This window comes from Denticeps clupeoides, chromosome 1 (assembly GCF_900700375.1).
Source record: "Denticeps clupeoides chromosome 1, fDenClu1.1, whole genome shotgun sequence".
NCBI lineage: Eukaryota > Metazoa > Chordata > Actinopteri > Clupeiformes > Denticipitidae > Denticeps > Denticeps clupeoides.
The window spans coordinates 41,731,819-41,744,318 of NC_041707.1; the positions used below are offsets into that span (position 1 = coordinate 41,731,819).

Consider the following 12,500-nt stretch of genomic DNA (forward strand, 5'->3'; position numbering starts at 1 on the left):
GCGAGCGTGTCTCACGTCGCTCTCCAGCAGGTTGAACATGCTCTGCTCCGCCACCTCCTTCGACTCGTCGAACTTCTCCAGCGCCTGGCGGATCTCGTCCACCTGAACCTTCCCCTGACGCTTCTTCTTATAGTCGAAATCCAGCCTGCGGCCCTCCATCTTCTTCAGGTGGTGCTGCCACGCCCGACACACACACACACACACACTGTTCATTCGCTTTATTCCACAACAGCATCCCTGCAGCAGAACCGCCCGTATCGACCATAATGCTGCGGGACCAGGTGAAGACCCAGGTCCTACACGCTTTATTTAGCCAATTCACTTTTTCATATCTATTTCTAGGCATTCATGTGTTACAACATTCATAATTCTTAATTCGGTTCATCGTTACACGCCTATAAACAATCCGTGCGTTTTCTATAAGATTTCATCCACCTCATTTCTTACATTTTTAAATGTTATGTTATATTTTATATCACATTAGTATTGTATTTTGTATTATATCTGTAGGTATGCTGTAGGGCCAAAAGTCTGGACACCTTCTCATTCGATGTGTTTTCTTTATCTTCATGACCATTTACGTTGGTAGATTCTCACTGAAGGCATCAAAACTATGAATGAACACATGTGGAGTTCTGGACTTAACAAAAAGTGGAGACCTGACCTCCACAGTCACCGGACCTGAACCCAGTCCAGATGGTTTGGGGTGAGCTGGACCAACAAGTGCTAAACACCTCTGGGAACTCCTTCAAGACTGTTGGAGAACCATTTCAGGTGACGACCTCTTGAAGCTCATCGAGAGAATGCCAAGAGTGTACAAAGCAGTAATCAGAGCAAAGAAACTAGAATATAAAACATGTTTTCACTTATTTCACCTTTTTTTGTGTTCATTCATAGTTTTGATGCCTTCAGTGAGAAGACAACACGTTGGATGAGAAGGTGGCTGTACTGTATGTATGTAGATGCCTCTCTGGCTCAGGGACGTTGTAATTTCGCTGTAATTGTTACGATATTCGTGTGTTAGTTCCAGATCTTGACTCCGCCCCCAAGCCCCCTTTACGTATGAATTTTCTCCCTCTGGGACGAGTACAGTGTTTGGAAGTGTGTGTGAAGTTTGAGGTACCTGTATCTCTTTCAGGTCTTTGTCGTGCAGGTTCTGCAGCGGGTCGATGAAGTTCTGTTTGACCTCCATGTCCAGAGCGTCCTTCACCTCGCCCAGCTCGCGTATGGCCTCTCCAGCATCGATTAGAGCCACGCCTGCAGCAGGGAGAGGTCGGAGGTCAGTGTGCATGAGCTTGCGGCCTGAGTCCGTGTGTGTGTGTGTGTGTGTGTGTGTATACCGAAGCTGGACTCGTCTCCGAGCTCGCGGCCGAATTTCAGCATGGCGTCCCCCAGCACGCTCTCTGCCTGCGGGTACCCGGGTCCTTTCTCCTGGCCGCGGATCTTGGACATGGTGCTGATCATGCTTAACCTGGCCCTGGAGGCTTCACACACACACACACACACACACACACATTCAGATACACACGAGGCTCAAGCTTCATCTGTGTGTGTGTTACCTGGGTTCGGCTGTAGATACTCGGTCGTTTTGGTCATAATGTCAAGGACAGCTCTGCTAGTGATGTCCACTTTCTGCACAAGAAACACACACACACACACACACACTGTAAACCGTAGACAGTCATGAATGTAGATCTCCACCCCAGCAGCGGTTTGAACTCTGACCTCCCTGCTGTCTCCACGGTAACCTCTCGCGTCTCACCTTCTCCATTTCTTTAAAATCATCGTCCAGTTTGGTTCCTTCGGCTCCTCCCACCTTTTCACTGACTTTCTACAGGAGAGAACACACACACACACACACACACACACACACACAGTATAAAATATATACAGTGAGTCAATCACACACACACACACACACAGTATAAAATATATACAGTGAGTCAATCACACACACACACACACAGTATAAAATATATACAGTGAGTCAATCACACACACACACACACACACACACACAGTATAAAATATATACAGTGAGTCAATCACACACACACACACACACACACACACAGTATAAAATATATACAGTGAGTCAATCACACACACACACACACACACACACACACAGTATAAAATATATACAGTGAGTCAATCACACACACACACACACACCACACACGCACACACACACAGTATAAAATATATACAGTAAGTCAATCACACACACGCACACACAATATAAAATATATACAGTGTGTCAATCACACACACATCTACACACAGTATAAAATATATACAGTGAGTCAATCACACACACACACACACACACAGTATAAAATATATACAGTGAGTCAATCACACACACACACACACAGTATAAAATATATACAGTGAGTCAATCACACACACACACACAGTATAAAATATATACAGTAAGTCAATCACACACACGCAAACACAATATGAAATATATACAGTGAGTCAATCACACACACACACACACACACAGTATAAAATATATACAGTGAGTCAATCACACACACACACACACACACACACACACACAGTATAAAATATATACAGTGAGTCAATCACACACACACACACACACACAGTATAAAATATATACAGTGAGTCAATCACACACACACACACAGTATAAAATATATACAGTGAGTCAATCACACACACACACACAGTATAAAATATATACAGTAAGTCAATCACACACACACACACAGTATAAAATATATACAGTGAGTCAATCACACACACACACACACACACAGTATAAAATATATACAGTGAGTCAATCACACACACACACACACACACACACACAGTATAAAATATATACAGTGAGTCAATCACACACACACACACACACACACAGTATAAAATATATACAGTGAGTCAATCACACACACACACACAGTATAAAATATATACAGTGAGTCAATCACACACACACACACAGTATAAAATATATACAGTAAGTCAATCACACACACACACACACAGTATAAAATATATACAGTGAGTCAATCACACACACACACACACACACAGTATAAAATATATACAGTGAGTCAATCACACACACACACACACACACACACACAGTATAAAATATATACAGTGAGTCAATCACACACACACATCACTACACCGGACCTGCTGGTGGTAGGAAACCTCCAGACATATACGAGCCTGAACACCATCAAAAGATGTGTGTGAGATGTTGGATCAGATGTCCAGTGGGTGCTAGTGGCCTAGCAGGTAACACACTCGCCTATGAACCAGAAGACCCAGGTTCAAATCCCCTGAGCAAGACACTTAACCCTGAGTGTCTCCAGGGGGACTGTCCCTGTAACTACTGACTGTAATTCGCTGTCTGTGCTCAGTGTTGTGTGGGACAAGGTCACATTAAGGTCCACCAGCTGAATCAATGTCTCCAACTGGACAGAGACAGACAGCAGGACCCAGAGAGCCAGGACTTGCGCCGTCTCAGTGCTGTAAGCCGGTTGCTTTTCTGGACCAACGCTTGCCTGGCTCTGGTTGACCTAGATGACCCTCACAATGCATCTCCACCAACTCCCCGCACCTGCGGGAACCCAGGAGATGGTCAGTGGGTGGAGATACGGAGATATCATCAGGTCCTGGTCTGAGGACCTGGTCCGTGTGGTCTGGTCCAGTAGAAGAGCTAGCGTAGTTCGTGCTGATAGAACAGCGTCAGAACAGACCACCACTGACATCTCCAACAGCAGGCACACGAGCATCAGAAGAAGGTGTCCTGGTCTGAGACTCTCAGATCTAAATAAAACAGGGACAGCTTCAATTACCCACAATCCACCTGAATTATTCACAATGGACACACACACAGTGAGAACGTGATCCTGAGGAACGTCTGAGTGAATTATTTACGAGCGCCGAGCTCACATCCGACAGGACAGAGATTCCGGAACGTTCCGTCAGACTCGAAAACAGACCGTCGAGAGTAACAGACACGCTCACGTCCTTCCCAGCGCTACAGGGACTCGGTTGGCATGACAACCGCCCTGGAGGGTCGAGGGTGTATGTGGCAGCGTGATGTTCCACACGCGCCCTGCCACTGCTGTCCCTCCACCTGTCTCACTCTCATGAAGCCCAGTCCTCTGTGAGTGTGTGCGCATGTGTGTGTGTGTGTGTGTGTGTGTGTGTGGTGTTATGTAACAGCTTGTGATGTTTATCAGCCTGGTCTCACGTGTGGCGCTCAGAACATCACGTCCATCAAACCGTTATTGACATAGAGGCATGGTGACCCCACGGTGACCCCCCATCATCATCATCATCAGCCTGGTAGAAACATGGTATTAGCCTAGTGTGTAACACACTCGCCTATGAACCAGAAGACCCAGGTTCAAACCCCACTTACTACCATCATGTCCCTGAGTGTCTCCAGGGGGGGACTGTCCCTGTTACTACTGATTGTAAGTCGCTCTGGATAAGGGCGGCTGGTAAATGCTGTAAATGTAAATATTTCTTCATCATCATCATCATCATCATCATCACCACCACAGCTCCGTCGGCTCTTGTTGTCATGGTGACAGTGACACAGGTCAGAACAAGCAGGGGCTGCTGAGCCACGTGACCAGGCAATAATCATTCAGCATCTGCAAAACACACACACACACACACACACACACACACGCGCGCCGTCCTTCCCTTTATTCCCTTTTTAACGTCACGATCAACTCCGCAGATTAAACCTGCATATCTACACAATTATAAACAGGAGACACACACACACACACACACACCACCTTCATCACCCTCATCCTCGCCGCCTGCCGCTACCTGCGTCGCTTTATGAAACTGCTTCTTCAGCCCCGCCACCGACATCTTCTCTTCTCCTCCGATGTTCTGCCGACGTTCTGCTGGCCTGTGCGCGCGCACCGCGGGCACGTCAGCAGCGGCGACGTCATCGTCGTCGTCATCGTCATCATCATCATCATCATCAACATCTTTATACAACGGTAATTAATCATAATAGTGATGACCACGACGTCAAATAAAGAGTAATAAAGAACAGCATTTAACCCGGTGTTCATTTTAATATATAGTTATAAATGATATGTAATCGAATAGTACCATTTTAACTAGAAGCCAAAATTCCAGGGGAAATTTTGATGGGTCTGTCCGGGCATTGGTCACAGCTGCCGGCATGGGATTTGTAAAATGGGGCTTCTTTACTGTGGTACTGCAGTATCACTTCAAAGAAGTTTTATTTTACAAATCCGTTGTTTCTTTACGTTTGACGGTCTTCGCGTGGCGGTCTTTAACGTTCTTTAATGTTCTTTTTTGCCATTCTCAGCACAATAATAAATGGTCTGTCTTCCTGACAGACCCAATTAAAAGAGAAGATGTGGTGAAGAAGAGGCCCAGAGAATTCTTCACTTTCACAAGTTCTTGAACAGGAGCGGATTTCCGGCCGGCCAGTCCGGATCGATGACGTCACCGCCGCCCGTCCAATCAGGATCGAGCTGCTCCACATGCAGCCCGACATGGGCAAATTAAAAAGGTATTTATATAGATACGTTTCAGGCCCCTTTCAGTTCTTTAAGATGAAGAGATCAGCTATTAACAAGCGAAAGGCCATCCGCCCCCATGCAAGAAGTCTCAGTCGTTACAAGCTACGGCTTAAATATAACAAAGGGAAGGAGTCAAAAGCGATCCGACGACCTGCGGACGTCAAGCACCTCGCCAATGTCACCAGCAGGGTCCAGGACCATCCAGGCATCGACCTGGACCCTCCTGTCATCGACCTGAACCCTCCTGTCATCGACCTGGACCCTCCTGTCATCGACCTGGACCCTCCTGTCATCGACCTGGACCCTCCAGATATCGACCAGGATCCTCCTGTCATCGACCTGGACCCTCCAGATATCGACCAGGACCATCCAGGCATCGACCTGGACCCTCCTGTCATCGACCAGGACCCTCCAGGCATCGACCAGGACCCTCCAGGCATCGACCAGGACCCTCCAGGCATCGACCTGGACCCGCCAAAACCCGACAAAAAACACACCTGTGGCTCGTGCTGCATGGCATGTATGCCCTTGATGTTCAAATCCATGTTCTGCATGGTCATCCCAGACTCTGAAGATGATGCTGCTGATGTCCTCCACATAGAGAACATTAGCCCGACCTTAACTTGAGCCCCCCACACACACATATAAAACACATGCACGCATATTAATATATATATATTACTGCAAATACAATCATCACGAATGATTGAAGCTGCTGTGATTGGTTTCGTGTCCAGATGCTTTACATCACTGGTCAGATTTGAATACATATTTCCAACAGTAATTAGACTGAGGAAAAATGATCTCAAATTACTCCTTTTCCTGCAGCAACGGAACAAATTACAAGTACAAAAAAAACAGAATTCCTGTCCAGGACTGTCAGGACTGACTGCAGCCGGGCTCATCACCGGTGGCCAATCCTGACGGTGCATAAAAGCCGAATATTTCCGCCCCTTCAGAAGGACTCTCTGCACGAACTTGACCTGGTTTTTGTTAAACGGTTTTGTTTGTGTTGTTCCCCTTTATTTCCTGTTTTTGGCCACCGCGCCATTGTGTATTTGTATTTATTCATTGTTCATTTATAATAAAACCACTTTCCCAGCATGTCACACCTCTGCGCTTCCTTCCCCCGTAAGACGTGACACCAACTCGGCAACCTCTATTTTTTAAAAAATATAACAAATACATTTATATTTCAATATGAAATCTAAACATTAAACACGATTATTGAGTATTGATCTTATGAGACTGGATGGAGCTGAGGGACGTAGGCAGGTAGGTACACCAGGGAGTTTATTGACAGCCATAGATCTACAATAGATCAGGAATAAAAAAAAAAACCTGAGGCCTTCAAACGACAACAGAGACGCTTAACCCCAATAATCTGGACTGAACCCCTTGAAAAGTTTCCTGCCACCTGATTCAAACAGAACGTAAAATGAACATTTACATTTACAGCATTTACCAGACGCTTTTATCCAGAGAGACTCACAGCCAGTAGTTACAGGGACAGTCCCCCCCTGGAGACACTCAGGGTTAAGTGTCCGGCTCAGGGACACGATGGTAGTAAGTGGGGTTTGAACCTGGGTCTTCTGGTTCACAGCCGAGTGAACTAGGCCACTACCCCCCCCAGAGATGATGGGAGATGTACCCTTCTTTCTCACACTTTTGTCTTGGTAGTAGTTTTATCTCAAGTACGCTTCTGAATCAAGAATTCATCGATGTAAAAAATGGACATCTTTTAAAAATGGACATTAAATAATTCATCACGATTACATTTACATTAATGGCATCTGGCAGACGGCAACATCCAGAGCGACTTCATCACCAACGTCCCTAAATATAAAATAATATACATTTAAAAGGAAGAAAACGCAGAGCAATAAATGAAAGTCTGTGTCCACATTCCACAAATGTCCCACTTTAAATTCATAACATGGTTTAGTATCACGGGAATAAATCTTAACAAAACTGTAAATACACAAGCTCTACACCCCAGTTCAGTGAGGAGGGCGTGGCTACTCATTTCCGGCTCCACCCCGTCCTGTTGCCAAGGTTACGCACAGACGCCATCCCCCTGTCTCTCTATCTTCATCGGCGCACTGGACTTCCTCCGCGTCCTTCGGGAGGATGACTCCGCCTCCCAGTGAGCCTCGGCCCCGCCCTCTAGCCCACGAGCATTGCACGCGCGTGTCTGTTGTGAAACAGCCCTCCACGGTAGGCGAGAACACGCCCCTTCCGGGCCGCGGTGTGTCGCTGCAGTGTGTAAACGCGGGTTGGGGTTGGCGCTGTGTCGGTTGCGACTGCGCAGCGAGCTGAAGACGGTGGGACATCCCGGGACGGTGCAGCGGTGTTTGATCTTCAGGTGCACGGCGTTGTGGTGGATCTTCAGGGTTCCCTTATCGTAGAAAGTCTTCGTACATGCTGAGCAGCTGACACGCCCCTTCCTGCGTAAAGCGCTCGGTGGGCGTGGCCGGGGACACGGCCTGGCCGGCTCACCGACTGGCGGCCCTGATTGGCTGTCGTGGTTGGTGGGCTCCTCCCCTCGTGGGAGGGTGTGTGCGGGGCACTGACGCGGCGTGTAGAACGGAAAACACTGAGAGTGCTGCATGCTGGGAGAGGCCCCGCCCGCTGGCGGCGCTGGGCTCAGCGATTGGCTCCGGCGCTGGATGAAGGTGCGAATGTCCGAGTCGAGTCTTGGCCTGGTTGCCAGGGCGACGGGGAGGTCGCAGCCACGGCGCTCCATCAGCTGCACGATTGGGCGCGTCTCACCAAAACGTAGGAACTGCTTTAAGGTCACGACCTCTTCGTCATGTGACATCATCACCCAGTGATCCAGATCTTGTCCCAAAGAGTCCTGCACACACACACACACACACACACACACACAGATACTACGTTGGTTATTAAATGTGGGTGTGTGTGCATCACTAGATCTTTATTGTGTGGTTGTACGGCGTCTAGAAGAGCTGGTTGTGGAGATGCTGTGTGTGTGTGTGTGTGTGTGTGTGTGAGAACCTGGAGCATGTATCCCCTGATGTAGTCCTGCAGGGTCCAGCCCAGCGAGGCCAGGATGTTGTGGGCGTCGGCCGCTGGCAGGACGCTGTACAGACGGTCCAGCAGGATCTTCATCCGCGTCGGGACGGCCTGAGCGCCGAGCAGCAGCAGACTGCTGATGTCATAAACCTGCGCCACACACACCGGCTCCACCGGGGACACGCCCTGCGACTGCTGGGGACTCAGCTTGGACAGAGCTGTCACACACAGAAATCAATACAAACACACACACACACACACACACAGACAAACACATAACACACCATGCTCACCATGGACAACCCAGCCATGGCTGCAGTGGTCACATGACCTCGGGTTCCTGCCTCCAGGCTGAAACCCTGCACACACACACCCTGGCAGAGAGCAGCCAATCATCTGAGAGAGAACGGAGGGGAGGAGTCGGTGTGAACCAATCACAGGCCGAGCACAACAATAATCACAGGTGCATGAATCCAAAACCATCTTTATTGATCAGAATTTGCACACACGCACACAAACACTGACGTACCGGCTCACATCCACAAATACACACCTATACATATACACACACACACACACGCTGACGTACCAGCTCACATCCACAAATACACACCTATACATATACACACACACACACACACTGACGTACCAGCTCACATCCACAAATACACACCTATACATATACACACACACACACACCGACAAAAACACACACACACACACACACACACACACACACACACTGACGTACCGGCTCACGTCCACAAATACACACCTATACATATACACACACACACACACGCTGACGTACCAGCTCACATCCACAAATACAGACCTATACATATACACACACACACACACACACACACACAGAGAAAAACACACACACACACACACACACACACACACACACACACACACTGACGTACCGGCTCACATCCACAAATACACACCTATACATATACACACACACACACACACACACATACACAGACAAAAACACACACACACGCACACAAACACTGACGTACCGGCTCACATCCACAAATACACACCTATACATATACACACACACACACACACACACAAGCAGACAAAAACACACACGCACACACTGACGTACCAGCTCACATCCACAAATACACACCTATACATATACACACACACGCACACAAACACTGACGTACCGGCTCACATCCACAAATACACACCTATACATATACACACACACACACACACACACTGACGTACCAGCTCACATCCACAAATACACACCTATACATATACACACACACACACACACACTGACGTACCAGCTCACATCCACAAATACACACCTATACATATACACACACACGGACAAAAACACACACACACACACATACAGACAGTAAAAATCGCGAGGTGTGAGTGTGAGTGTGTCAAGTCAGCACTTTTAGGACAGATGGGTGGAGAGTGGGACTTAATCCTGTTTTATGTGAAACGGTCATTAATCTGGAATTACGGACTGAACATCGTGTCTAACAGACAGTGTGTGTCAGTGTGCATGTGTGTGGAGTGTGTGTGTCTGAGCATGTGGCCCCGCCCACATGACAGTGCTGGTGGAGTGGTGTGGGTCCGTAATGAGATGTTGTTCTGAGAGATTAAATAAAGGGTTATGGGTTTATATAAACGATTCACCAAACGACTCTCTGATCATCTGTTCATCTGAAACGATTCACTGAAGATTCAACACCCATCCATCCATCATCCCATTAACCAAGTTATTACCAGGTAATAATTAACCAGGTAGTTCTGTCTATGAATATATAACAAAAATTTAAATATAAAACAATGACATATTTTATCAAGATGTCTCCAGGATCTCCTGACCCCAGGTACTCACCTGTCCATTCGGTCGGAGTTGGGGCCACGTGCTCATCGCTGACCTCCTGGTTGCCGTGGTGACCGCGGCGTGTTCGATCTGCCCTGCTAGCTGTGGTTCTTTCTTCCTTCGTCTCTTTCAAACCATCAACCAGCGAGAGAGCGAAGAAGGAGGCGGAGCCACAGAGAGAGACAGAGAGAGAGAGAGAGAGAGAGTATATCCTTCATTAGTCGAGTTTATATTAATATATTTAATTTTACATATTATTAAATAAAAATTCTTTAAAATCTGTCGCCCTTATCCAGAGCACTTTACAGTCAGTAGTTACAGGGACAGTCCCCCCTGGAGACACTCAGGGTTAAGTGTCCTGCTCAGGGACACGATGGTAGTAAGTGGGGTTTGAACCTGGGACTTGGTGATCTTCTGGTGTATAAGCAAGCGTGTTATGCACTAGGATACGGTTAGTGCAGTCTGGCTGAATAATAATCAAATGAAAATTTAAATTCTGGGGTATTTCATATAATTCATATAAATTTAATAAATGACTGGAATAATAAACAATTATCTACATGAAATTAGTAAAGTAAAATTCTACTTTTATCCATTGTATCTGTTGACCCCCTGACCCTGCCACACCCCACACTCTGTGGGAGGGGGCGTGGCTCACCTAGCCATGATGCCTGTCTTCGGCGTCCCCACGGAGCTCCAGATCAGTGTGAGAAAATCGCTGACAGAGGACGAGGCTGCAGGCGGAGTGGACGTCCCACGCCGCCGTCTGCTGGAATATTTTTCCACGGCGACCCACTTCCACTGAGCGATGGGAAGGCCACGCCCCTCTGCTGTTCATAATCACGACCTGGACCGCCACACCCAACAGGGCTGGAGCTCGGAGCCACGCCCACAGCCGAGGCAGCGGAATGTAGGCGTCCACCACGGGGACACGCACTTATCTTCTGATATTGTAATTAAGAGGACATCAAAAGTGAAAAGTGGCCCAGAAAGCCTCCGAAGAGCGGAGACGCGTCCAACGTTACACACTCGCGTGAGGCAGGTGTGTGTGTTCTCTCGCAGGTCGACCTGGTATAAACAGGAAGTGCATGGACGGAGGCGGAGTCCGCCCTGTCCCAGCACGGCCATTTGAGCCCGAAGGATTATGGGTTAGGAGGCCTCAATGTGTGTGTGTGTGTGTGTGTGTATAAACGAGTGTTTCAGTTCCGAACTGTGTATCCGCGTATGTGGTAATGAGTTCCTTATGGGACCTTCATTATTCATTGACGAGTCCAACGTCTTGGAGGACATTCCGTGTCTTAGAACCTCTGATCATCTGGGGACGCCCATCAAAGCCGGCGTGTGTGTGTGTGTGTGTGTGTGTGTGTGTGTGTGTGTGCGGCTCTCTGGAGCTCCTGCTACCTGAGAGCATGTTGGCCAGTGGGAGGGACCAGGTGACCCAGCCAAAAATTTCCCACGCACCCCTGGGAGGGGAGGGGGCGCGTGAGGGAGACGCCATCGCGGTGCTTTGTGCACGATCCAAGTTGGCAAAGTGGAAATGGGACAAAGAACCGAGAAGTTCGGCACAAGTTGTCTGGATCACACACACACGCGCACACACACACACACAAAAGTAGAGCGAGGCCAGAAGTTCTGGCCACACAGAAGATCTGTGGTGTGAAGGCTGGTTCCTGTGGGCGTCTTTATTAACGTCCTTTTTATAATTCAGTCCTGTTTTCAGCTGAGGAGCTGCGTCCCGTCTCTGATCTGCTGTCACTGGGGACCACGTCCAGCTATCGTGGGTGTCCGCTCTGGGACGCTCCCACAAGAAACCCACCGTAAAATGGGGGACACTGGGGGACGCAGAGGTTGTAAGGTCAAGGTCACATGGTCTCCCTGTACTGGTTTCGTCCCACCGTCCAAACATCAGACACCAGGAGGACTGGAGACTCTAAACATATATGTGTCTGTGCGCGTATATGTGTATGTGTGTGTGTGTGTATAATAATGATGATAAAAAGAAGTGATTGTCACATGTG

At 48.0% G+C, this 12,500-nt stretch overlaps 2 protein-coding genes across 2 annotated transcripts in view; both read right to left on the reverse strand.

The window, feature by feature from the left end:
- The window catches only part of LOC114788597 (endophilin-A1), a 5,982-nt gene extending 1,008 nt beyond the window's left edge, over positions 1-4,974 (reverse strand). Inside the window, exons 1-6 of the mRNA XM_028977341.1 lie at positions 4,840-4,974; positions 1,763-1,831; positions 1,560-1,632; positions 1,341-1,484; positions 1,124-1,257; positions 16-174 (exon numbers count right to left, since the gene is read on the reverse strand). Coding sequence (XP_028833174.1) covers positions 16-174; positions 1,124-1,257; positions 1,341-1,484; positions 1,560-1,632; positions 1,763-1,831; positions 4,840-4,884 — 624 coding nt within the window. The 5' untranslated portion in view covers positions 4,885-4,974. The remainder of the gene's footprint in view (positions 1-15; positions 175-1,123; positions 1,258-1,340; positions 1,485-1,559; positions 1,633-1,762; positions 1,832-4,839) is intronic.
- A 2,655-nt stretch (positions 4,975-7,629) lies between these two features.
- On the reverse strand, positions 7,630-10,739 carry LOC114788652 (zinc finger protein basonuclin-1). Its single transcript, XM_028977473.1, has 4 exons — positions 10,495-10,739; positions 8,903-9,005; positions 8,592-8,827; positions 7,630-8,430 (listed from the first exon to the last, which is right to left on the reverse strand). The coding sequence occupies exons 1-4, from the start codon at positions 10,528-10,530 to the stop codon at positions 7,630-7,632; spliced, it is 1,176 nt and encodes a 391-aa protein (XP_028833306.1). The 5' UTR covers positions 10,531-10,739.
- Positions 10,740-12,500: the final 1,761 nt, after the last annotated feature.